Source organism: Micromys minutus (assembly GCF_963924665.1).
Source record: "Micromys minutus genome assembly, chromosome: 19".
Lineage (NCBI taxonomy): Eukaryota > Metazoa > Chordata > Mammalia > Rodentia > Muridae > Micromys > Micromys minutus.
This window is the reverse complement of record NC_137954.1, coordinates 35,538,931-35,564,799: the sequence shown is the minus strand read 5'-3', so window position 1 is coordinate 35,564,799 and position 25,869 is coordinate 35,538,931. Positions and strand designations below refer to the sequence as shown.

Sequence of the window (25,869 nt, the reverse complement as noted above, 5' to 3'; positions counted from 1 at the left end):
TCATGTGCCCCCCCCCCCCACACATACACATACCTGTAACAGCCCCTCAAACCTTAGTTTGGCTACCTGTTCTTGCTAACTGAAGTATGTCAACTCAGGATATGTTTCTTTTTGTGCTTAAAAGCTCACCCTAAAAAGGGGTTGGGGCTACAACGGGATCCCCAAAACTCAGTGTAGTCACTGCAGACTAATAAAGATGTTCTTCAACCTGTGCCCAAGCCGTCTCCTATGGTGGACACCCCACAACAATGCACACACAACAAGTTTACATTCTATACACATACACAAACAAAAAGAAAGAATCCCTTAAACGAACAACTAAAGAAAAGGGAAGAAAAGAAGAAAGAGAAAAGGAAAAAGATAGCTCCAGGCTCTGAGGTTTAAGGGCAAGGTATCAGTGTTATCTTGCCTCTGGTGAGGCCCTTATGGCCTATGGCACTCTGACGGCAAGAGCACATTCCAGAGAAACAGATCATATCCTTGGACTGGAAGCCAGAGCTCGGAGACAGTCAAGTCAGACAGAACAACCTTTTTTCTAGATGTAGCTCAGGTCTGTTGAGAACTACCTGAATGCTTCTCAGATATAGTGTCTTCTATAATTAATGACACCCTCTCCCACTGCCTTCCCTTGTATCTAGGCCCTACCTCTTAAATGCCCTTTACCATGGCCACACTGGAGACTGTATTGTTGGAAACCTGGAGAGACATCTGCGATACATAAACCACAGCCTTAGTGGTCTGTTCTTATTTTCTGAGAGAATGCTTACACAGCAAGTATCTCTGTCGGTTTCCTGTTAGTATAATGGGATACTTGAGGCTGTGCTTTTCCATCCTTCCTTCCACTTTTCTGAGATGTGGTTTACTATATTAGTCAGTAATTTGGCCTCGACATAGCCTAAGCTGGCCTCTAACTTGTGGCAATTCTCCTGTCTCAGCTTCCCGAGTGCTAGGATTGTAGGTGTGAGCATCTGGCACCGTCTTCACTTTTCATTTTGTCTGTTTGCTGTTTCTGAGGTAGGGTCTTGCTTACATCTCATGTGGCCCCCAACCTAACAACTCAGTCACTGCTGCCTCTCAGCTCACAGGCACACGCCACCGTGCCTAGCTCCTCAAACTATTTTATTAATGAAATCCATCTCACATTTATCAGTTCCTTTTCTGCCTGCCATTAAGTTAGCAGTTTCATAAACCCAACGATTTCTGTCACAGAGTCCTGGAAATTCTTCTCCAGTGTGAAGTCATTAAAAATTCACATTTCCCGGAGACCTCATCTTTCCCGGCAACCTCATAGAAGACACCACTTTAGGGTTTTAATTGCATGCAGAAAGCGTCCAGAAAGGCAGAATAAAGCAATGGAGCCCAACAAAACCAGCGACATAGAATGATCTGATAGTTCCCAATGAAAGTTATTCATTATTCTACTGCCTACAACATTGCAGTTGGGTGTGATGGCTCATGTTTGAATCCTCTGCCCTTGGGAGGCAGATGTGGGAGAATCAGCAAGAGTTCAAGGCCAATCTGGATTGTCTAGCAAGTTCCAAATCAGATGGGGTTACATAATGAGATCCGGTCTCCAAAAAAAGTAACATTAGAATTATGACTATTAATGAAAACTGAGACACAGACTTATGAGTTATGAGTCTCATACAATTTTGAATTACATATTAATAATGCATTCAAAACTCCATTTGTACAAAAATTCATTCATACAAGTGCAAGTCTAATATGTGTTTATTTTTGGACTTTTAGGGATTCTCTGGGGGAAAAATTCTCAAAATTCATTGTAGAGAAGGGGTTGATGAGATAGCTCAGTGGGTAAGGCACCTGCTGCCAAGTCTGATGATCTGAGTTCAATCCCTGGATTCCACTTAAAGGTAGAACAGATGGCCTAGAGTTAGCTTCTGATGTCTACACTTGTGCTGTGCACCGAGAATTGAAACAAGGGGAGAATTTTGATTTGAAGAAGTTTGTCCAATAGATGAAAAGCTTAAAACATTTAGTTAACTAGGGCCATTTTGAAAGAAAACCAATGAAGGAACCTTTAGAAGGGCATCAAGTCATGGTCACACACCCCTGTGAGCCCAGCACTACAGCTATAGGAGTAAGAAGATACTTACAGGTCATCCTCAGTTAGACATCACGTTCAAAGCCTGCATCCATGAGATTCTCTTTCCAAAACAAAAGCCAGCCAGGTATGGTAGCTCAGGCCTTCAACCCCAGCACTCAGGAGGCAGAGGCAGGTAGATCTCTGAGTTCATGGCCAACCTGGTGTATACAGAGAGAGACTCAAGACAGCGAGGGCTACAAAGAGAAACGCTGTCTCTAAAGAACCAAACCAAACCAAACCAACCAACCAACCAACCAATCAACCAACCAAAACCGCAAACAATCAAAAAATAAAACAAAAACAAAATAAAGTTATGAATGAAAAATCAGTATTATGGCAAAGACATTGGGGCAACAATGCATTTGTTTTGACATTTGACATGTGTTTTCTCAGCCATAGTCTCTTACAAGGCCCAGGCTAAACCATGAAGCCAAAACATTTATGAAAGAGAGTAATGCTAGCCACAAGCATAACTCAACAGCTCCTGGGTCAGATCAACTGCCCACTGACCACAGATCTCAAGACAAGGATGCGAGCACACAGAAAGTCTCTTGTAAAACCACATTAACGAATGGCAAGAGGCTGTTGCGTGGTAGTCCCCCTTGTATCCCTGTCCCCAACCCCATTGCAAGAGGCTGCTGCCGAGTAGCGCCCCCTGCCGGCCTCTTTCCATCCCCTGTGGCTGAGTTGGTAGGCCGTTCACTTGATTGGTCAGCTCCTTTTGTTTGACGTCCCAGTAACCGATTCTGGCCCAGCCAATTCATAATACACACTTGATGCTATTCCGACTGTTTTTAAGCCATAAGACACCACATCCTGCAATTTATAGTCTAGGACTGTGGATAAGCCAGTATAGTGCCTCCCTGGCACAGGGTATGGTGGTATACGGTTGCAACCCCAGCATTCAGGACATAGGTGTGTGAGGATCAGAAGTTCAAGGCCATCTTCTGCCACGTGGAGAGTTTAAGGCCAGCCTGAGCAATGCAAGAACCCATCTCAAAAGTAATGTAACTTCTAGGTTCTGGGTACATCTTTAGACTCTACACCTTCGTCACATACAGAGATGTTTCCCGTCTTATTTTTAGTTTTGTGTAGCAGTTATTCAGGAGACTAACGCCATGTTTCTAATCTTATTAGAAATTCTCCTCCCTGGGGGGCTGGAAAGATAGCTTGGCACTTAAGAATCAGTTGTGCTCCGGCAAAGAACCCAAGTTCCCAGAGTTCACACTCGGGTGGCTCACAACCAATTGTAACTCCAACTGCAGGGGATGTGATACCTCCGGGCCCCTTAGAAAACCGTACTCTTGTGTATATACCCACACATGGATAAAAACAACTTCAACAAATAATAATAATGATAATAATAATGATGATGATGATGATTAAAAGAGAACACCCCCCCCCCATCTCCTCTTTACTCTTTTTCTTTCTTTGGAGAGGTTTAAGGTCTCACTCTGGCCTGAAACTCACTATATAGACCAGGCTGGTCTCAAATGCAGCAATCCTCCCATCTCTGTCTTCCAAATGCTGCGATTATAGACATGTTACCACCATGCTTGTCTATAACACAGTTTTCAAATGTGGAAACAGAATGAGTTTTCTCACAGGTAAGACAGATTGGTCTATTTCCATATCATCTAAAAATGAAGGGGCTGGGGAGAGAGTTCAGCAGGTAAAGATCATTTGAGTCCAATGACTTGATTTTTGATCCCTGATAACCAAGACTTGGAAGATGTCCTCTAGTCTCCACACATGCACTGTGACCCAAAGGCATGCATGTATATGTATGCATGTAAAATAAATAAATATAATAAAAGATATGTAAACCCTGAAGTTAAGCTTAATAAATAAATTTTAGAATTTCATTTTTATTATTTATTTTTGAGACAAGACTCAAAACTCAAGGAAATTCTTCTGCCTCAGCTTCCCAAGTTTTGGAGCTATAGGTATGTATCACAGTGCCTGGCTAGAAACCTAACTTATTTAGAAATGGCCTAGATGTCTAAGGTATATGACTTAATTTATATATCTTGACCTTAAACTTTCAAGTTACTGAAAAAGGTTTGTGTTTTGACACAGGGCTTTTGCTACTTATTCAAGCTGGCCCACAACTCTTGGTCCTTCTGTCTCAGAAACCTGAATACTGGGATTACAGTTATCTCTGGTGTGGGACATCTTTTTAGATTTACTTATACTCCCCCCCCTCCGTGTGTGTGTGTGTGTGTGTGTGTGTGTGTGTGTGTGTATGTGTGTGATGTATGCATGTGAGCACAGATGCCCCAGGAGCCCAGAAGAGGGTGTGAGCTGTCTGAAGAGGGTGCTTGGTCCTTTGCCAGAACCAGCCGGCACTACTACCTGAGAAGGTTCTAAAGTTGTAAATGTATGGGGGTGCCCTTTGCTGCCCTGGCCTTTTATCCCTTTCTGATGCTTTGGCTGTTGCGAAGCCCTATGCAGATAGTGAAGATTGTACCCACCTTGGGCGGTGGTGCATGCCTGTGACACCAGCACTTGGGAAGCCCAGATAGGAGTGCGGCACACTTGAGACCAGACTGGGCCACACAGTGAGTTCCTCCTGCTGTGTCTCCGCCCTATAAACCAACAGTTCTCAAACTGTGGGTCATCACCTCCAGGGGATCCACTATCAGATATTTATATTACAGTTCATAACAGTAGCAGGATCACAGCTATGAAGCAGTGATAAAAATAATGTTATGGTTGGGGGTCACCACAACATGAGGAACTGTGTTAAAGGGTCGCAGCATCAGGAGGGCTGAGAAGCACTGCAAAAGCTCTCTGTACTCCTGAGCCCTCAAGTTGAGACAAGAGCCACTCTCTCTTCTCAAGACTGATGACCCTGGAACAAGCCTGATTTGCTCCTACTGACTCCTGCGCCCTGAACATTGGCCTTTGAGTGGGGAGCCTCTGACTGCAGAACACAGGGGTCCATTTATACTCACCTCACTTACTTATTCTTAACAATTATGTGGAAATGCTCCTGGAAATTTGATGGGTAGTGCACACAGCCTGCAGACGGCCCAGCTTCTGTCACTGTGTGCATTCCTCCATGGTCATCCACAATCAGGACACAGTGCATCTGGTTGCTCAAGTGCTGTCTCAAGGGACAGACTTTTCCGAAGGCTCCTCCATCAGGCAGACTGGGAAGAAGAGAGGGGTGGGCTAGCCTCCTCCTTGGCCGAAGAAATGCATGGGCAGGACAGACCTGAGATGAGGCAAGTCATAGCCCAGGGATGGGAGGGTCACTGCCACTCTGGATAGGCGGAGGGGTTAGTGACATCTACACTCCCCCAGTCCCACGGCTAAACTGATGCCCAGTATCTGCCTATCAGAGCCCCATGTAAGGATTACCCACTCATGGAAAGAATGGAGCTACATCTCTAAGTCCACGGCAGAATCGTTGCTGACACACAATCTCTGGGCCCCCAGAAGCAGGACTGCCACTGGTCATGTGACTCAGGCATAGAAGTGGAGGCAGGAGCCCAGATGGGCCCACATGGCTGGATGGTGTCCTTAGACTTTGTGGATGGAAACATCCTTTGATCACTGCATGTGGCAGGTAGAGTGTGCCTGACATCCAGTCCTGTCCAGGCACATGAAGACGTCTCTCAGGAAAGCTGGGCTGGTTGTGGTGATGGATGAGAACATGGCCATACAAGCGCATGAGAGACAACTGTGCTACTCACCTGTCAAAACAGCCAACAACAGCAACAGAACAGTGGGCAGCACCAAATTCGGGTGTGATGGCGTCAGGATCAAAATGAAGGAACTCATGTCAACCCACAGAGTAAAGTGCTGCAGGTCATCGAGGCGGTGGCCAAATGATGTCGTCCTCATGGACACTGGGACTCTGGCTCTGATTCATTTTCAGATCCTTTGGACTCTGGTGTGGCCAGTAAACATTATTAGAGGTTTATCTGTCACCTCGATGCCTTTCCAGATTCTACTACAGAGACTGTGGCTAATGACAACACTCATTACATTCTCTCTGCAGAGGAAAGCCTTTCCACTGGGTGTCTGTTAGTATCACGAAGCCGTGTCATTGCTGAGACTCCATGTTGTTCCTGGATAAATTCCTTAGGAGTGATCAAGACCCAATTACGTGTGCTAAGTGAACGGGCCAAAAGTCCACGTGAGCAACATCTCACCTAATTTACCATGGTTGTTTTAGTGGGTACCTTTAGGTCTGGGTTCATGTTTCAAAGTCATTTACACAAAATGAATTTGTTTATCATTATTATTATTATTATTATTATTATTATTATTATTATTTTATTACTACATGGTCTAGAATTTCAATGTAGACCAAACTGCTCTTTAACTCACAGAGATCCACCTGCGTCTGCTTCTGCCTCTGCCTCCTGAGGCTGGAATTTGATGCCACCACACCCATCTAACTTGAAGTTATTGTAATGTCAATACTACTTTACTTCTTCATTTTTTAAAGCCTTGTTCCTTGCTCTTCTTGTGATACACAGCAGCACTTGGGAGGCTGAGGCCAGAGGACTGTCAAGAGCTCAAGGCCATCTTAGGCTACATAGTGAGTTTTGGGTCAGCCTGGGCTACAGAGTGAGACTCTGTCTCAAAAGGCAAAACTACAACAATTAAAAGACAATGTAGAGGCTGGAATGATGGCTCAGGGGGTAGAAAGTGTTTGTCGCCACACTTTTACCTGAAAGCTTGACACATCTAAACTTGACACAGAGACCCATAGGAGGAAAGAACTAGTTTCTGAAAGGTTCTCTGACAATGAACCCCCCCCCCCCCCACACACACACACACACGCACATGCACACATGTAAAATAAAGAAATAAATGAAGCCAAGAGCCAGTGAGGGAGGGGCCCTTACACTTATCTACCAAGCAACAGGAACTAAGACAAAGGATTCTGCCAGAACCATAATTCTTGCCCTCAGGCAACCATAAACTCACCCAAAGATATTTTTTTTTTATTTTTAAATATAAAAACAGCATCTCACTTTGCAGCCCTGGCTGTCCTGGAACTTGCAACATAGACTGACTATTCTCTAATTCACAGAAATCCTCCTGCCTGTGTTTCCATGGTGACATGTGCCACTGTGCCTGGTTTCAAGTTCTGTGTGGCCATCTTCCCAGCAACCTCTCACGGAACTAGGGGCTGAACCACACAGTTTTAACCCTTGTGGACCAAGGTTATTGTTCTATAACAACCAGTGTAGTTCTCATGGCTTCCCTTAAAGCCTTCCGTGCCTCTGTCCGCCCAGGGTGACTCAAGTCCACAGAGCAGGTGTCTTCCAGGTGGGAATTCCCCACTCAGCGTCAAGACCGAAACATTGGCAGGAAGGAAAGGAGCCCCTCACATGGAAATAGTGCACATGACAACTGTCTCTTAACGAATGACACGCTGTCATCATATGGACAATGCTGGCACTCCTGGGCACTCCTTCCACAGAATGGAAATGTGTTTATATAGAAAACTGACCCAGCAAGGCTAGAAGCAAGCAGCATTGTTAGCTGTCCTTTCAGCAAGTTCTTTAGCAAGAGAATGCTCAGTGACTATGATATATGTCCTCCATTTGTTCTGGTAACTAAGACCAGCCAACTCTTAGAGAATCGTGTTGTATGAAAAAAAAAAAGCCATTCTAAAGTCTGTAGTTAGGCTTTGTGACCATAACTTACTAGAAGCAACAGATTCTGAAGGCAGTGTGTCCAAATATTAGCTCTATGAGGGACAGAAGGTGCAGTGCAGGGAGGAGGGGTGGAGGTTACAGAGGAGTCTGGAGAGGAGGTGGGTGATACCAGGAGCAGAGTTAAGTTGTATAGTTGTATATAGACAGAGGTATAGTGTGTAGACTGTGGTACAGTTTGTAGACAGTGCTGTAGTGTGTAGACAGTGGTACAGTGTGTAGACAGTGCTGTGTTGTGTATGTGATAGGGTTGAACAGGGGTCTCAACCCCCAATACTCCTGTCAAACTGAGGAAGTGAGAACCATGTCCATAATGGAGTCATAGGGGAAACTGGCTAAATGTTCAGGGTTCTCTCCATAACATTTCACTTTTAAAATTTATTTTATTTTACATTACTTTTTATGTGTATGCGTGCTTCACCTCCGTGTATGACTGTGCACCATGTATGTTCCTGGTGGCCATGGAGACCAGAAGAGGGCATCATGTCACCTGTAACAGATGGCTGAAGCCTGCCCCCTGGGTACTGGGGATGGAGCCTGGGTCCTCTGGAAAATCAACCAAGGTCTTTATCTCATTTCTTAAAAATGACACATGACTCTAGAATGTGTTAAATGGCTCCTTGGGGTGGGGCAGGGCCTGATACACAAGACTGACCCCCCCCCAGAGCCCCAGGAAGAGCAGGAGAAAATCAACTTCTCAAAGTCATCCTCTGGCTTTCACATGGGTGCTGCAGCAGCCACATACCCACACCTCAGACAGACAGACAGACAGACAGACAGACAGACACACACACACACACACTAATAATAATGCAAAATTTTAAAAGTGGCATATGGCTCTATAGTAGGGTCAAAACTTCCATCAAAGCAGCACCTGCCACACTAAAAGCTTTCTGGCCCAGGACTGACTGTGGTGTTCTTTAATGTATAGCCTGATATAAAGCTAATTAATTGATTAAGCCTTGCCCAGTAGCTAGTCATCTCTGACCTTTAGTCAAGAATTTTCCTTTCCCAACACAAAGACTGCTTAAGAGACAGAAAGCACAGTTATGCTGACTCCATCGCTACACATCTGGTGATATGCACATAATTAATATTTGTCAATTAAAACATTTTTCTGGTGCTGAGGATCAAACCCAGGTTCTTAGTAAGCCAATCCTGTACCCTAACTGAAATATTTCCCCAGCCCTTCAGGCTAGTGTAGAATTCAAGGCAATCCTCCTGCCTCAGCCTCTTGGGTGTTAAGGTTATATCCATGAGCAGTAAGCTACCTACCAACTGTCATATCCCTGCACCCCTAGGTCCTGTAATATCTCTTGACGAGTCTCAAAAACAATAGAATTACCAGCACACGGCTTGAGAATGCAACACTCCGGGTGGCAGCTTGGGGTAATTCAGTACCTTTGGCTTCCCGGCAATGGAGGGTGAACTTAGGGGTTGGAGACACTGGGCAAGCACTCTTCCTGTGAACTACATCCCGGCTCTCAGGTGGTGATTAGTGTGAGCACTGAGGACTCCCTAGGTCTTGCTTCTGTGATTCAGAATCAGCAGGCACAGAGCTGGGGTAGGGAGGACAGGGTTCTGGAAAGCTCTGCCCAGGGGAAGTGAGGCTGAGCAGAGACCCTGGAATTAGGTTTGTTGCTCAGATGGCCGTCCTGGAACCTGTTGTACAGACCAGGCTAGACTTGAACTCACAGAGATCTGCCTGCCTTTGCTTCCCGAGTACCGGAATTAAAGGTGTGCACCCCTATGCCTGGATGGCTTTTGATTCCAGGCAGTGTGTAACAGACTTGCCTTTAGTTGAATGTAAGGTAGGATAGCCTGGGATACCTGATCCTCCTGCTTCCTACCTCTTAACTGGGGTTTTAATTGTTTCTAAGAGTTTGACTTCCTGGAAACCTGTGAATAGACGTGTATAATGCTGTTCACTGTGCATGGGGCTGGCCTCTAGGCCAAAGAATTGAAAATGGAAAGTTCCCACTGGCTTGCCCAAGGAGCAGGAGAACTTTGTTCAAGGCGAAATGAGTGCAGATTAGAGAGGGATAGCCTGGGCCTCAGGAATGAAGGGTTCTAATTATTGTTGGCACCTCTTACTGAGCTCCAAAGAAAGAAGAGGTAGTCATTGCCTTCATTATGGTGTCTGTTGCTGTGAAGACAATGACCACAGCCACTCTTATAAGGGACAACATTTGATTGGGGTTGGCTTACAGTTTCAGAGGTTCAGTCCTTTATCATGGCAGGAACATGGCAGTGTGCAGGCAGGCATGGTGCTGGAGAAGGAGCCAAGAGTTCTATATCTGGATCAGCAGGTGGTAGGGAGAGAGAGAGAGAGAGAGAGAGAGAGAGAGAGAGAGAGAGAGAGAGAGAGAGAGAGAGAGAGAGAGAGGAGACTAGGGCCTGGTTTGAGCTTCTGAAATGGCAAAGCCCACCCTCAATGGCCCACTTTCTGCAACAAGGCCACACCCTCTAATAGTGCCACTCCCTACGAGCCTATGGGAGCCATTTTCATTTAAAACCACCACAGTTACTAAAGGGTGTACTTTGGGATGTTCCTAATTTGGATTGATATACTAGGTCATGCATTCATTTTTTTCTTGGTACCCATGTCCCTTCCCACAATGCATGGGCTTTAATTGTATGTGTGCCCAATTATGCAGATAGAAATGGTGAATACGGAGTCTCCCTAGCATTGCTGGAGGACACAGTGTTCTGTTTTATACCCAAAGCCACTCCTATCACTGTTCAAGAATGAGAGGAGCATAGCCTGACATCAGTGGAGGTTTCAAGGGGCTTCTGAGGTTGCTAGCTGCATTATTCTAAGGGGTGGGGGAGGCAGTGCATAACCCACAACCCATAACCCACCTAATTTCTACCTGCTTTCTTACCAGAGCTGCCTGGGTGTGCCCAGTGCCTGTGGATAATGCTCTCACCTACCCTTGGGCCTCATCTTCCTGCCTGAGGGAACGGGGGTCTATCTTACCAACACAAGCTCTGAAAAACCCAGCCAGTGCCATATCTGTGCCCAAGACAGCTGTCCACCCCAGACTGCTGCTCCAGTCACAGGTCGAATGCAAATAAAAGTCACACAGCCTGAGGTCTAAAGGGCAGGCCCCACACACCACCAATAACTGAAGCTCCATGTCCTCAAGGTTCCCTTCTTGGTATTCCCGGCAATACTATTTGTCCCCATAGCAGTCACTTCGGGGCTACATCCCGAGTGTGCCAAGGCTAGTGAGAAGACAATTGTAGGGTAGGGAACTCAGACCACTCTCTGTGCTTCCTTCTTCACAGTGGGTTTCCTGGACCCAGGGGACCAAAGCCAGGTCCTGGCTTAGACTGGGTACTCGAAACCCTACTTTCTTTGAGCACCATAGCAGACCCTGGCTCCAGCTGGCTCTCAGGAAGTGTGAGGAATCCCTGACAAGTCAGTCGTGAATAGAGGGTGGTGCAAGCAGCATATAGCAATTGTTTCTCTTCCAGGATTTGTTGCCCCTGGCCTCCCACCTAACCTGCAGTAGACATAGGACCCCTGGCCTAGCCACACCCCAAGAGCCAGACTTTAGTTCACAGGGCAGGGGTGGGGCCAGGTTGATTACATCTAGAGGAGGAACAAGGACCCTTTACAGCCAGGGACGAAGTCCATCTCTGACTTGAGCCCAGGCAGGCTAAGAGGGAGCTGGTACCTTGGTTCTCTAGCTGAGCAGCCCAACAGTAGCCCCAACCATGCAGGGAGACTGGGTGCTGCTGCTGTTTTTGGGTCTCAGGATACATCTGTCCTTTGGTATCATCCCAGGTAAGAAGGCTCCTTTCTGACTCCCACAGAAGGACTAACCCACTACCCTACTTGGACTAACCTGGGTATACTTCCTCTTGTTCAGTGGAAGAGGAGAACCCGGCCTTCTGGAACCAAAAGGCAAAGGAGGCCCTGGATGTTTCCAAAAAGCTTCAGCCCATTCAGACATCAGCCAAGAACCTCATCATCTTCCTAGGAGATGGTAAGTGTTCAAGACACGGCCACCCTAAAGCCCTTGTACTCCAAGTACCCAAGGCCACTGATGGGTCCTGGAAAGCCTGGAAGCTCAGGCCTAACCTGGTTCTGTTCCTTTAGGGATGGGGGTGCCCACGGTGACAGCCACCAGAATACTAAAGGGACAGTTGAAAGGTCATCTAGGACCTGAGACACCTCTGGCCATGGACCATTTCCCATACACGGCTCTGTCCAAGGTGAGTACTAGAACACGCATATAGGATGGGAAAGGGGGCTGGAGATGCCCAGAGGAGGAAGAACTCAGAACTGGAAGAACTGGAGCCCAAGTTTGCAACCAGGACAGTAAGGACATGTCCCAGGAAGCAGGGACTAATTAATGTCTACCAGTACTTCCCAGCTGAGAGTGTCTCTGTCCCCAGACATACAATGTGGACAGACAGGTCCCAGACAGTGCAGGTACAGCCACTGCCTATCTCTGCGGAGTCAAAGCCAACTACAAGACCATCGGTGTGAGCGCAGCAGCGCGATTGGACCAGTGCAAGACCACGTTTGGCAACGAGGTCTTCTCTGTGATGTACCGTGCAAAGAAAGCAGGTAAGTTGGTGTTGGGCTCGGGGGCTAAGACTGGGCTGCATCACTGGCTGATTGTCTATTATCTGCAGGGAAGTCTGTAGGAGTGGTGACCACGACCAGGGTGCAGCACGCCTCTCCAGCCGGCACCTATGCACATACAGTGAACCGTAACTGGTACTCGGATGCAGATATGCCTGCTTCTGCAGTCCAGGAGGGCTGCAAGGACATTGCCCAACAGCTCATTTCCAACATGGACATTGATGTGAGCTCCAAGAACCAGCCGGAGGGTTGAACAAAGGATGAACCTTGGACTGGTCATAGTTCCAGGCATACACAGCCTGAACTCTAAGTCCCCTGCAGTATACCTATGTAAGGGGTGGGTGTGGAACATCCAGGAGGAGCATATCTCACAGACATGGTGGGGACATAAGGACTGTCTTTCAGGAGTGGGTAGGGAGATCATAAAGCCCTAAGTCTACTTGTGCTGATCCTCTGACCAAAGGTGATCCTCGGTGGAGGCCGAAAGTTCATGTTTCCCAAGGGGACTCCAGACCCTGAGTACCCAGATGACCCTGACCAGGCTGGAATCAGGCTGGATAATCGGGACCTGGTGAAGGAGTGGTTGGCAAAGTACCAGGTGATGTGGGTTCCAGAGAAGGGGCCAAGACAAGGCTTAGGAGAGGACTGTGCCTCTCAGAGCTCTGTGCTAAGACTGGCTGTGTCTCTGCAGGGGGCCCGGTATGTTTGGAATCGCCAAGAGCTCCTTCAGGCATCCAATGACTCAGCAGTGACGCACCTCATGGGTAATACCCTAGTTCTGCCCTAGCACCTCCATGTGTATGCGTGCCATCAGCGTCCTTCCCCCGGAACTTGGTTGCCACCATGAATTTCTATGCCCCTCAGGCCTCTTCGAGCCAGCAGAAATGAAATATGATGTCAACCGAAATTCCTCAGTAGACCCTTCCCTGGCCGAGATGACAGAGGTGGCTGTGCGCATGCTCAGCAGGAACCCACAAGGCTTCTACCTCTTTGTGGAAGGTGAGTGGTTATGCCTGGCAGAAAAGAGAAGGGGCAAGGGGTCCTGAGAGAACTCAAACATCTCCCCCATCACTTGCTTCCTGAAGGGGGTCGTATTGACCAAGGCCACCACGCGGGCACAGCTTACCTGGCGCTGACCGAGGCTGTCATGTTCGACTCAGCCATCGAGAAGGCCAGCCAGCTTACCAGTGAGAAGGACACACTGACCATAGTCACTGCTGACCATTCCCATGTCTTCGCGTTTGGTGGCTACACATTTAGGGGAACCTCCATCTTTGGTAAGCCAAGCATCAGGGGCAGTGTCAAGGTAATGTTGGTTCAGATCTATGGGGACAGTTATCGCTGGGCCTCACCTGTCAAAATGGCACAAAATGGCCTTGTGGAGAATGTAACCATTGAGCAAACAAAATGAGCTCACCCACTCCAAAAGCTGTAGTCAGTATGAGGATATGATGTCTCTCTTCTCCCATCCAGGTCTGGCCCCACTCAATGCCCTAGATAACAAATCCTACACCTCCATTCTCTATGGCAACGGCCCGGGTTACGTGCTTAATTCAGGCAACCGGCCCAATGTCACAGAAATTGAGAGTGGTAAGTTCTACAACGTTGCTTAGCTTGAGCAGAGGAGACCAGGGCAGATGGACGCTGCTCCCCTAAACACCCTGTTTCCCTAGGTGAGGCCAGCTACCGGCAGCAGGCAGCTGTACCCCTGTCTTCAGAGACCCACGGCGGGGAAGACGTGGCCATATTCGCGCGTGGCCCGCAGGCGCAACTGGTGCACGGAGTTCAGGAACAGAACTATATTGCGCATGTCATGGCCTTTGCAGGCTGCCTGGAGCCCTACACCGACTGTGGCCTGGCGCCCCCTGCTGGCCAGAGCAGCAACACCATCACCACCACCACCACCCCAGCCACCACAAACAAGGCAGCAGGCCAGGCCACTGTCCTGCTATCCCTACAGCTGCTGGTCAGCATGCTGCTGCTTATAGCGACAACCATGGTGGTATCCTGATGGTCAGATCCCCGCTGGGCTCCTCCTCAGGGTTCCATCTCTGGTTGCTTTCACTCACTCACACACACACACACACACACACACACACACACACACACACACACACATTCCTGTGCCCTATCAGTCCCATGCTCACCATTCTCTACCTAAAGGTCTCAATGCTGGTTTTTGCACCCCAACTTGGTAATTCTCTCATCCAGACGTCGAGATGCCATCGCAGCCCACAGCTCTAAGGGTCACCTGGTATTTATAATTTGCTTTATAACTCTGGGCTTCTGCTTTTCTGCTTCCTCTGGAGTGGGAGGTACCAAATGGTATCCAGAAGGCTAAAGCTTGGGGCTGCCCCAGGCTCCTCCCCAAACCGTCACCCTTCACAGGGACCCAAGTAACTCAGATTTTTAGGCCTTGGCTTGCTCTCATGCATGAAAGGAATTCTCAAAAGTCCTGGAGGGTGTGGAGTCTAAAGCAAACAACCCAGAGCAGCCTTTGATCCCACCCCTGGTCCATCTCAGGCTGCATTCAGAAACTGAATGAAGAACATTACTGACTCTTGTCCCTAGTCCTTGAAGAGACGCAACAATAAAATTATATATAAGGTGATGCCTCTGGTACTTTTTAGTAAGAAAAACTCTGGACATCTGTGGGACAGAGGACGGGTACTGAAGTGGGTAGTGGAGATTAGGAAGTCAGAAAGAGGCTATCTGAGGAGTGGATGGTTGAACGAAAATAGACAAAACAGAGTGAGTCACTCACAACTTCCAGACTCTGCCTTCTGACAAAAAGCTGCAGGTCTCCAGAAGGCTGAACAACTTGGCTACCCAGAGCCCAGCCCTCGCCCAAGGCCCTGCCACTTAGCTGATTAGAGAAGGAGAGCAAGATGGGTGCAGCAAATCGGCCCGCAGAGAGCAGCCAGGGGATGCAATGAAGACAAAGACCCAAGCTGAACCTGGACTTCGAAACTGCAGAGAACCACCTAGGTGGAGGCCAGGAGTGGCCTGGTAGTCTAGTTCAGCATCTGTCCTACACCCAGAGAAGCCAATTTGTGAGAGCAGCCATTAGCCTGGCCCAGGCAGACTTGGTGCTATAAGACCCAAATTGAGTCTTACTTATTTGAGACTTCCATGAATGAGACGAGAGATCGGGGATCGATGCAAGAGCAAGAGGTTTATTAGTCCAGTGCACTGGGGTGGCCCACATCCTGAGGAGAGGCAATGCGGCACCCTCCATTAGTATAGTTTTTATACACTTAGTAATGGGTGGGCTACAGTGATGGTGATTAGGCATGCGAGTATTGGTGGGTTTAGTTGACTTTAAATTGATTGGCTGCTGCCAACGTGGGTTGCATCTAAGGGCCTATGCCCTACATTCCAGGGCTGCCCAGATAAGACACTGCTCCCCGGGAAGGAGTACTGCTCAGTGCCTGCCTGGGTCTTCCTCTACATTCCAGGGGCTTCCCAGATAAGGTAGAAGCATTCCTTGGAGTGTGTGGTACTGCAAAAGCTCTTAGTGGGAGAGTGAAGCTGTGAGGCCCGCAGTGGGAGGGAAAAGCTGTAAGGAGAGTGTGGGGCTATAAAAATCCCTGGGCCCCTCAGTGCCATGTTCATCATTGTCCTCCTTATCTTAGGCCACATCTCCTCAAGATGGACAGAGACCAATCAGCTCTTCCCCAAGGTGGTCAGGGCAGATAGCTGTGGTCACACCTGACCTGGAAAACATCCCAGGAGGCAAGGGCAACGCAGGAAGACCCCAGCCTTTCCACATTCTCACAAGGCAGCAGTGACCATGTGACCAGGGGCATCTGGTTTCCCAACTCCAGTGCTCCCGCCTGCCTCCTGAGGCATGGCTTTAGCAGACATGGAAATTCACAGGTCACCATGACAACTCTGGGAGCCTGGTGGAGGGGCCCTGAGGCAAGGAGCTGGGAGTGCAGGTACTGGAGATCTGCAGCCTCACCTGTGGGGTAGGGAGGATGGGCAGGGGCACCTGTTGCAGATTCTTCATAGCTAGGAACACCTCAGAGAAATGCTCTTGGAAGATCTGGTCTGGCAGCCACTTCCACTGAGGCTGTGGGGCTGAGGGCAGGAGAACCTTGAACATACCTGAGAAGGTGACCCAGAGGTCCAGGACTTCCTCAGATTGCCTGTCCATCAGGAATGGGCATCCCTCATATGGGAGCTGATCTGTAGGTGCCCCAGAGTCTCTGTGTTGTACATGGAGATGACGCCTTGCTGAGGGGTGATTGGTTAGACTTTGACAGAGATCTGGGGTGAATAGCAGGTTGACCCAATATTTTGTAATGTCCCTGTCCCCGCCCTGGCAGCCGCCAGACCCTGCTGCTTACATCATCCGTTAGCCAAGGCTCAAACTGTAGAATCCCTGGGGCTTCTGCTTCACAACATCTGCCCCTAATAAGCTAGGCAGACGTTCCTAGGATACCCTGCGTGCCACCAGGGTCTGCACCTGGACAGAGGCTCTTCTATGAGAGTCGGGCAGGTTTCTCTGGGACCCTGATCTTGGATTTAAGGAAACACAAAACCCCCGAGTAACACCATCTCCGTAGAGAACATGGCCTCTCCCCCTGACCTCCTTGCTTATGAGGTAGATATTACGGCTTCCAAGGTTTGGCTAAACCCTGACTACTCCAGGGGAATTATTTAACTCTTCCTCCAGTGCTCTGTCTGAGCCCAGATCCTCCTAGCTCCCCTCCCAGTACCAGCCACCTCTTAGATTCCCAACAGCTGGGGAGTTCTCATGGGCAAAAATCACACTAGCCTATAACGGGAAGTGTTTGTGTGGTCCAGCCAGCGAAAAAGAATATGGCCACGTTGATCATGCCCCGAGTCTCATTCGGCGGCTGCCTGAGGGTCACAGCCTCTACAGTCAGTGGCCCTGGTCCACGTATTCAGAACTGACAGTAATAATTAGATATCGCTGCCCCAGGGGCTCCTACATCTTTTATGGACTTCACTCTTGCTATGGCACAAAGAATCTTCATATAACCCCTAACCGAGCCTGTGACAGGCCCCCACTGCTCTGTGGTGAGTCCTTTTGGTCCACCCACAGGCAGAACATATTGTACCTGCTCAATGGAGCAGCACTAGTCATGTGTGACAGACTTCCTTGATGGACACACACACACTCAGGAAGGCAGGAGGGCCCAGGCCCCTTAAATGCATATACAGGCATGACCTGAGAGGAAAGATGCCCTACCTCAAGTGAAAAGAGGGTCACTGGCTGGGTGGGGCCTGAGATGACTTCTAGACACAGCCCACCCCCCTGCTCAGGTGCTTCATGCCTTTATACCGGCTGACCAAACCCCGGGTGGTTCTGTGGGCTTGGAACTTGATCACATGAAGTCTGCTGAATGTGACGCCTGGGAAAAGACACAGAAAACCGAAACCGTCTTTCATCAGCAGGAGGTAGGATGATCACACTGACTTCCTGGGGGAGGCTCCCTTGAGAGAAAGGTGAAGACTTAGTTCCCTGAGGTGTCTTCCTGGAGAAAGCACTGCCCTCTCTCCCTCTCCCTCTCCGTACTCCTGTGCTGGGCCTTCTGGTGCTCCACATCTATCCGCAGACCTGGCCATGTGTTTCTGGAATGTTGAGTTGTCACCAAAGCTCCTGGTGAACTGTCCTGGAGAGATCAGAGTGAGAGTGGGGGTAGGGCAGAATCAGTCAGGAGCCACCCCTGCTCCTGCACAGAGAACAGGAAAACCCTGAAGCCCACCTCCGAGAGTTATTCTATCAGTCTGGTGTGCTCCGGCCCCAGGTAAAGGTTATTCAAAGGTAGAAGGAGTTTATATAGACACACACACACACACACACACACACACACACACAGATGAAAACAGTACATAGTCACTGGTGACTTTTGTGTTTGTTTTGGTGAGAGTTTGTTTTGTTTCCAGTTTTGCTCTTTTGAGCCAGGGCCTCCAGTAGCCCAGGACTTCTTTGCCTTGCACCTCTGATCCTCCTGATTCCTAAACCTGAAGATGACAGGCTCGCACCACTATGGCCAGTTTGTGTTACGCTGGAGACTGACTTCCAGTCTGGGTTTCAGGCATAGCAGACAAGCTGGCTTCCATCTGAGCTTCAGCCCCTGGCATTTTGTTTGTTCATCCCAGACTGCTCTGGAACTCTCTAAGTTGCTACTTGTCCTTGAACTCCCCATCTTCCTGCCTCCATCCACTGACAAGTGTGTACTGCCACACCTGGTTCTGGGGCCTGCACCTCTGACTCCACAGTGGATCATAGCTGTCAATGGGAGAACAGCAACTAGTTTCCCCATGTCAGGTACCTCAGACATGAGGTGGCCCCTGAGTGGCTGGGTTGTCTATATAGCCTTTAGGTATGGATGACATCTTTTTGATCACCACAGGTGACAGGTGATGTGTACCTGATCCCCAGTCTTTTGCAGACACATGGACAGTTTTCAAGACAGCTGAGGAAGTCGGGGTTGCCATAACTGCAAGGGAGGCACTTGACACTGTACACCTATCACAATAGCAAAGATAATGACAACAGCAGATTCAAAATGGAGGCCCTTATGTCAGCCTTCAAAAGATAACAAATTGGTCTAGAGAGATGGCTCAGCACTGACTGCTCTTCCAGAGGTCCTGAGTTCAATTCCCAGCAACCACGTGGTTGCTCACAACCATCTGTAATGGGATCCGAAGACAGCAACAGTGTACTCACATGCATAAAATAAATAAATCTTTAATAAAAGATGACACATTGCTGTGGGTCACAGAGGGTCACAAATGAAATCAATCCAGTCGACACTGAAACTGGGTCCTGTAAGCTTTGCTGGCAGTACAGAGAGTGGCTGAGCCCTCTGCAAATTGTTCAGAGTTTCTCCAGTGGGCTCGGGAATTAGTTCAGTTGCCCAAGTGTTTGTCTGGTGTGTGTGAAATCCTTGGTTTGATCCCAGCACTGAATAAAACCAGACATGGTAGCATATGCGTATGATCCTCGCCCTCAGGAGGTAAAGGCAGGAAGATCGGGAATTCAGGGCTGTCCTTGGCTACGTATTGAGTTCAAGAGCAGCCTGGGCTATATGAGGCCCAGAGTCAGGATATCAAACTCCCCAAATCAAATCAAACAAACCCACCTGTGGCTGGACCCTGCCAGCATCTGCCTGTCATCCCAGTGCTCCAGAGATGGAGGTAAAAGATCAGGAGTTCCAAAGTGACTTTAGGTCAGCATGGGTTTCAGGAGATCCTACATCAAAGACAAAACCAGACTGGGCATTGTGGCATCTACATGAATCCAAGCACTTGGAAGGAGGAAGCAGGAGCATCAGGAGTTCAGGATCATCTTAGGCTACACACAAGGTCATGGCTAGCCTTAGCTACATGAGATTCTTACTCAATAAAACCAAGAACACAAAAGCAAAACGTGAAACAATCACCATCCAAAACTAGACATAGAAGTGTATCCGATTCATTCTACCACTTTGCAGTTGGAGGCAGGAGAATTGTTTTAAGTTTGAAGCCTGCATGGCTTCAGAGTGAGACCTTATCTCAATAAAAGTAAAATAAAACAAAATAAAATGAAACAAGCAAGGGAATGACCTCGCACAGTGGCACATGCCCACAAACCCAGCTACTTGGGAGACTCAAGTAGGAGGATTCCAAGGCCAACCAGGGCTATATAGCAATGTCAAAAACAACCTGGGACATCTATTTAGACCCTATCTCAATAGAAATAAATTATAGATCAGGCTCTGGGGCCCATGTTTGTAACCTGGGAGCTTAGGTTTAGGTTGAACTTGGTAACATTCGTAGTTTTAGGGAGGTCAGGGGTCAGCTAAGCTGAGTGAGTCAACCAGAGAGATTTTCCAGCAGCCAATAGGAATGTCAGATATAAATATCTGGATCCTTGGGGTGGAAGAGGCAGCTGAATTCTCTGTGAGTTCAAAGCCAGACTGGTCTTTATAGCCAATTTCAGGCCAGCCAGGGTTACATAGTATAACCTTGTCTCAAAACAACAACAATAACAACAACACCAGTTAAGTGACTTTTTTAATGGTTAAGATAGCCCAGGGCCAATTTGGTTCTCCCTTATTTCAGCTCCATAATCCACATCTCAGGTGAGCAGTCTGCCAGAACATTACTATTTACTACTGCTACTATTGAAACAGTGTCTCGAGATACATAGCCCAGGATAGCCTGGAACTCACTATGTTAAGCTTAGCCTTAGCTAGTCTTAAGCTTATGAACTCAAGTGACCATTCCACCCCAGCCTTAGTGCCTGGGCCCACAGACACAGCGCATCACACTGATTTCCACAGGACCATAATAAACATGTAGATGCAGCTTCTCCAGCCCACAGTAAGCATAGTAGGGGCTTAGTGGGACAGGCAGGTGCTCAGAACAGCAGGTGAAGGCACTCTGGATTTGGGGGGGCAGCCTTGTGGCCCAGGTGTGATGAGACATGGGTAGAGGAGGAGGCAGCTGTGGGAGGGTCTTGGTGAGTGGAGCTGAAGTGAGGAGAGGTTTACGTTACTTGTCTGTCTGTTTTGAAATAGGATCTCACTGTGCATTAGAGGGCTGGGGTTAAAGGTGTGCACCACCCTGCCCAGGTCAAGTTTGGGTTTTTGAAGCAAGCTCTATCTCATAGCCCAGGCTGCCCTATCTCATAGCTCAGGCTGTCCTCCAAGCCTGCCCCTCTGCTTCTCCTTCCCACTGCTGGGACGTTGGAAATCTGACATCCTTCTCACTTTGATTTGTTTTTTGAGACATGATCTTAAGATCTTCTAAAAAATGACCTTGAACTACTATTTCTCCAGCCTCCCCTACCCCTCCTGTTTTTGTTTGTTTGTTTGTTTTTTTGAGGCAGGGTTTCTCTGTGTAGCCTTGGCTGACCTGTAGGCCATTCTAGTCTCAAACTCAGAGATTCCCTTTGCCTGTCTCTTGAGTGTTGGGATTAAAGGCGTGGGTCTTTATGCAAGGTATGCATTACCCAGGGAATCACTTTGTAGAACAAGTTGGCCTTGAGCTCTCAGAGATCCACCCCTCCCCCACCCTACCTTCTAAGTGATGGAATTAAAGGAATGTGCTACCAAGTCTGGTTTAATGGATTAGGTTTTTGTTGTTGTTGTTTTTATTTGTTTTGAGGGGTGGGATTTAAGACAGGGTTTTTCTGTGTAGTTATGGCTGTCCTGGAACTCACTGTGTAGACCAGGCTTGCCTTCAACTCACAGAGATCTTGCCTGCCTCCACCCCTGAGGTACTATGATTAACGGCCGGCCTGCCCATCTATTTAGTCGCTGTTGAGTCAATATACTTCCTATGTAGCTCAGGTTAGCCTTAAATCTTCCTACCGTGACTCAGAAGACCTGGCTTACAGCCTTGACCCACCACACCTATCCGGATCACATTTCTCTGATCCACTCACCCATCAATGGCACATGGTTTGATCCCCACACATCTTGGCCACCGTGAGCCTAGCCTACCCCTAGACTACAGGAAGCTTACAGTTTCTTATCCTAGCAGCTGTGGTGCAAAGAGGTTCTACAGGACCCATCATCACCCCCATCTTTCCAATTCAACATCCCCCCTGACCAATACTCCTGGATACCATACCTGCCTGAGTCAGGGGAGAGGCAACTGGGAGCAAGACTCCCTGGAACAAAGAGACAGATGCCCATGGGAGGGGCCGGTGACCACTCCGGCATAAGATTATGGCTCTTCACTCGGACAGTAACTGTCTCCAGCCTCCCACCTAATGTGGGGGAGATGCCTAGGACCCACCCACAGCTGCAGATTCAGGACATTGGCCTAGACTTCCATACCCTGCCAACTTCTTAAAGCCAGACAAGCTTCAGTTCACAGGATAGGGTGGAGCCAGGGTAGCGCCTAGGGATTAGGGAGGGACTCTGAGCCTTTCAGGCAGGAACTAACTCTTCCCCTATTTAAGAGGAGCTAGTCAGGACCTCCGCTAATATTGTGGCTTTTGGTGTTGCTGATTCTCCATCCATCATCCTCGCGAACCCTGCCGTAGCAATGTGGAGAACCTGCTTGCTGCTGCTGGGCCTCAGCCTACAGGTGTCCCTGAGCCTCATCCCAGGTAAGGAGGCTCCTTCAGGTGTCTGTCTGTTTTGCACTCATGGGTCTTCAGTCTGACCCTGCCCGTACTCTCTTCTTCACCAGTGGAGGAGGAGAACCCGGCCTTCTGGAATGAAAAGGCAGCGGAGGCTCTGGAGGCCGCCAAGAAGCTGAAGCCCATTCAAACATCAGCCAAGAACCTCATCATCCTCATGGGGGATGGTGAGTGCGTGAGGCCTGGCTACCCTGGGACTCTGATATTCCAGGCTCCCGAGGGCTCTGGTGGGCCTAGGGGTTCAGTCCTGACCATGTTCTACTCCTTCAGGGATGGGGGTATCCACAGTAACAGCTACTCGGATTCTAAAGGGACAGCAGCAAGGCCATCTGGGACCGGAGACAGAACTAGCCATGGACCGGTTCCCCCACATGGCTCTGTCCAAGGTGAGCTTGGAGGCACCCTAGTCTCCACAGGGGGTGGCAAGCTGGTCTGTCGGGAAGGTGGTGGGGAAGAATTCAGAATCCCAGAAAGAGACAAGGACTAATGTCTACCAGGAGAGTTGAACTGATGGCGTTTCTCCCCAGACATACAACACCGACAAGCAGGTCCCGGACAGCGCAGGCACAGGTACAGCCTTTCTCTGCGGCGTCAAAACCAACATGAAGGTCATCGGCTTGAGCGCAGCTGCACGCTTTAACCAGTGCAACACAACGTGGGGTAATGAGGTCGTCTCGGTAATGCACCGCGCTAAGAAAGCAGGTACGTTGGGACAGGGTCGATAGACCTGGGAGGTCCTGGGTGACTCATGTGGCTTTTTGCAGCACTAGGTGGCCCACCTGATTCCTGTCATTTCTAGGAAAGTCTGTGGGAGTGGTGACCACCACATCTGTGCAGCACGCCTCCCCAGCCAGCACCTACGCACATACTGTGAACCGTGACTGGTACTCGGATGCAGAAATGTCTGCTTCTGCGATGCAGGAGGGCTGCAAAGACATCTCTATACAGCTCATCTCCAACACGGACATTGATGTGAGCCCCCACGTGAGGGAGGGGGGCTGGAGCAAAGTCACTCACTGGTCTATGCAGCCCACAAGTCTTGGGCTCTGGAGTGGTGGGCAGGGGGTGGGGGAGGGAGGGTGGGTAGAGAAGGTGCAGCCCAAAGAGTCCCTTCCCTCAGACCTGCTGGGACCAGATGTTATCAAGAGGGAACAGAGGATAGGTCCCCAAGCTCATTTCTGATTATAGGTGATTCTCGGTGGTGGCCGCAAGTTCATGTTTCCCAAGGGGACACCAGACCAGGAATATCCAACTGACGCTGACCAGGCTGGAACCAGACTGGATGGACGAAACCTAGTTCAGGAGTGGCTGGCAAAGCACCAGGTATGGGGGGTTGGGTGGGGGTGAGGGCAAAGGGCAGAGCAGAAATTAGTGAGGGCTGCGCCCTTTGAAGGCTTGTACTGAGTAGATTGGCTGTGTCCCTGCAGGGGGCCCGCTATGTTTGGAACCGCACAGAGCTCATCCGGGCATCTCAGGACTCAGCAGTGACTCACCTCATGGGTAAGAGACCATTTTTAGTAGGACTTCACAGAACATCTATGTAAGTGTCGATACAGCCCGGGATCCGTGTGTTTCTGTGTCCCTCAGGCCTCTTTGAACCTAACGACATGAAATATGACATCTACCGAGACCCTACTCAGGATCCTTCCCTGGCCGAGATGACAGAGGTGGCTGTGCGCATGCTCAGCAGGAACCCACAAGGCTTCTACCTCTTTGTGGAAGGTGAGGGGTTGTGCCTGGCAGAGAGGAGGAGGAGGAGCCAGGGGACCCCTCATCAACCATCTTCCATCTCGGGTTTCCTGCAGGGGGCCGCATCGACCATGGCCACCATGAGTCTATAGCCTACCGTGCACTGACTGAGGCTGTCATGTTCGACTCGGCCGTTGAAAAGGCCGACAAGCTCACCAGTGAGAAGGACACAATGATCCTTGTCACCGCTGACCACTCTCACGTCTTCTCTTTTGGTGGCTACACAAACAGAGGGACCTCCATCTTTGGTAGGCGTGGGGCAGGCAATGGCAGATATTGTTGCCTTGCAGGGATTTGGTGACAAAGGGTGCTTCAGCTCAGTTTGAAGAACAGATCATCCCCTCTCCCTACAGGGCTGGCTCCCTTCAAGGCTGGGGATGGCAAATCTTTTACCTCGATCCTATATGGCAACGGTCCTGGCTACAAGCTCCGTTATGGCGTCCGGGCTGATGTCACCAAGGAAGAGAGCAGTAAGTTCAGTGTGGGGTTGTCAACCTTGGGCTGAGCTCATGGAGGTGGAAGACCTGCTCTGAACACCCGTTCTTGGCAGGCAACCCCACGTACCGGCAGCAGGCAGCTGTACCCCTGTCGTCAGAGACCCACAGCGGGGAGGACGTGGCGATTTTTGCGCGTGGTCCACAGGCGCACCTGGTGCACGGAGTGCAGGAACAGAACTACATCGCCCACGTCATGGCCTTCGCAGCCTGCCTGGAGCCCTACACCGACTGCGGCCTGGCGCCCCCTGCTGGCCAGAGCAGTGCAGCGACCCCAGGCTACAGCTCCACCTTGCTGTGCCTGTTGGCAGGGGAAATGTTGATGCTGATGGTGGCAGCTGAACCCTGACTGCCTAAGCTCACTGGACTCTACGCCACTGTCCCACAGCTGGCTTGTTCAGTGCCTTCGGCCAGTACTGTTTTCTGGGTTCCCACTCACCCTCAGAACTAACTTGGTTTGTCAGTCCTGCAACTGTACCTAAGTATAAGGCCTCCGCAATCCACTGGACCTCTTCTGGCACTTCCCCTCCCCCACCCCCAGTTTTTTGAGACAGGGTCTTGCCTAGTCTAATCTGTAGGTGTTTCCTGCTGTGTCTGGCTACTGTAAAAATGCAGAGCACTTCCTGGACCCTCCTTTCTTCTGAGGACAATAAAACCAATTGTTAAACTATGTCGATACCTGTTTGTCTGCAGCAGCTGGAAGGTGCCTGGGTGGGCCAGAGGTTAGATGGGGCAGGGATGGAATGTCATCCATCCCCTGGCCAAGTAGAAGTCCTGGCACCCGTCATATTGGCCAGTAGAAAGGAGGAACAAAAAACCTTGAATTCAGGCCAACGTGGGACAGGCTCAGGTGGCCAACACCAGTGAACACATTTTTGTGTCTGTTCCAGAGCATAGGCAGCAAGGTCCTCTGGCCTCCCCAGGTGCCACACTCTGTATGTGACCTCCTGGAACTCATTGTAGTCCATGGTCATAGAATGCAGTCTATTGTGCCAATTAATGCCCTGGGGTGTCTTGGTTGGGAGAGTCAGGGCAGAGCCAGTTCAGGAGCTAGAGATCCACAACAAAGGCCTGAGGCTTCCCCTCTCTTGTGGAGGAAGAGAGGTTCCAAGGAGCTACTACCT

At 49.3% G+C, this 25,869-nt stretch overlaps 2 protein-coding genes across 2 annotated transcripts; both read left to right on the top strand.

Moving 5' to 3' along the window:
* Positions 1 to 11,511: 11,511 nt before the first annotated feature.
* LOC308432972 (intestinal-type alkaline phosphatase 1) lies at positions 11,512 to 14,399 on the top strand (the record flags this gene model as incomplete). The annotated part of the gene is made up of 11 exons (XM_080932866.1): positions 11,512 to 11,581; positions 11,667 to 11,783; positions 11,897 to 12,012; positions 12,196 to 12,370; positions 12,439 to 12,611; positions 12,852 to 12,986; positions 13,080 to 13,152; positions 13,253 to 13,387; positions 13,474 to 13,665; positions 13,862 to 13,978; positions 14,062 to 14,399. 11 exons carry the CDS (start codon positions 11,512 to 11,514, stop codon positions 14,397 to 14,399), a joined length of 1,641 nt encoding a protein of 546 aa, XP_080788992.1.
* Positions 14,400 to 22,405: 8,006 nt separating this feature from the next.
* Positions 22,406 to 25,094, top strand: LOC308432973 (alkaline phosphatase, germ cell type; the record flags this gene model as incomplete). The annotated part of the gene is made up of 11 exons (XM_080932867.1): positions 22,406 to 22,469; positions 22,553 to 22,669; positions 22,773 to 22,888; positions 23,030 to 23,204; positions 23,302 to 23,474; positions 23,691 to 23,825; positions 23,930 to 24,002; positions 24,090 to 24,224; positions 24,308 to 24,499; positions 24,605 to 24,721; positions 24,802 to 25,094. 11 exons carry the CDS (start codon positions 22,406 to 22,408, stop codon positions 25,092 to 25,094), a joined length of 1,590 nt encoding a protein of 529 aa, XP_080788993.1.
* Between the last annotated feature and the right edge of the window lie 775 nt (positions 25,095 to 25,869).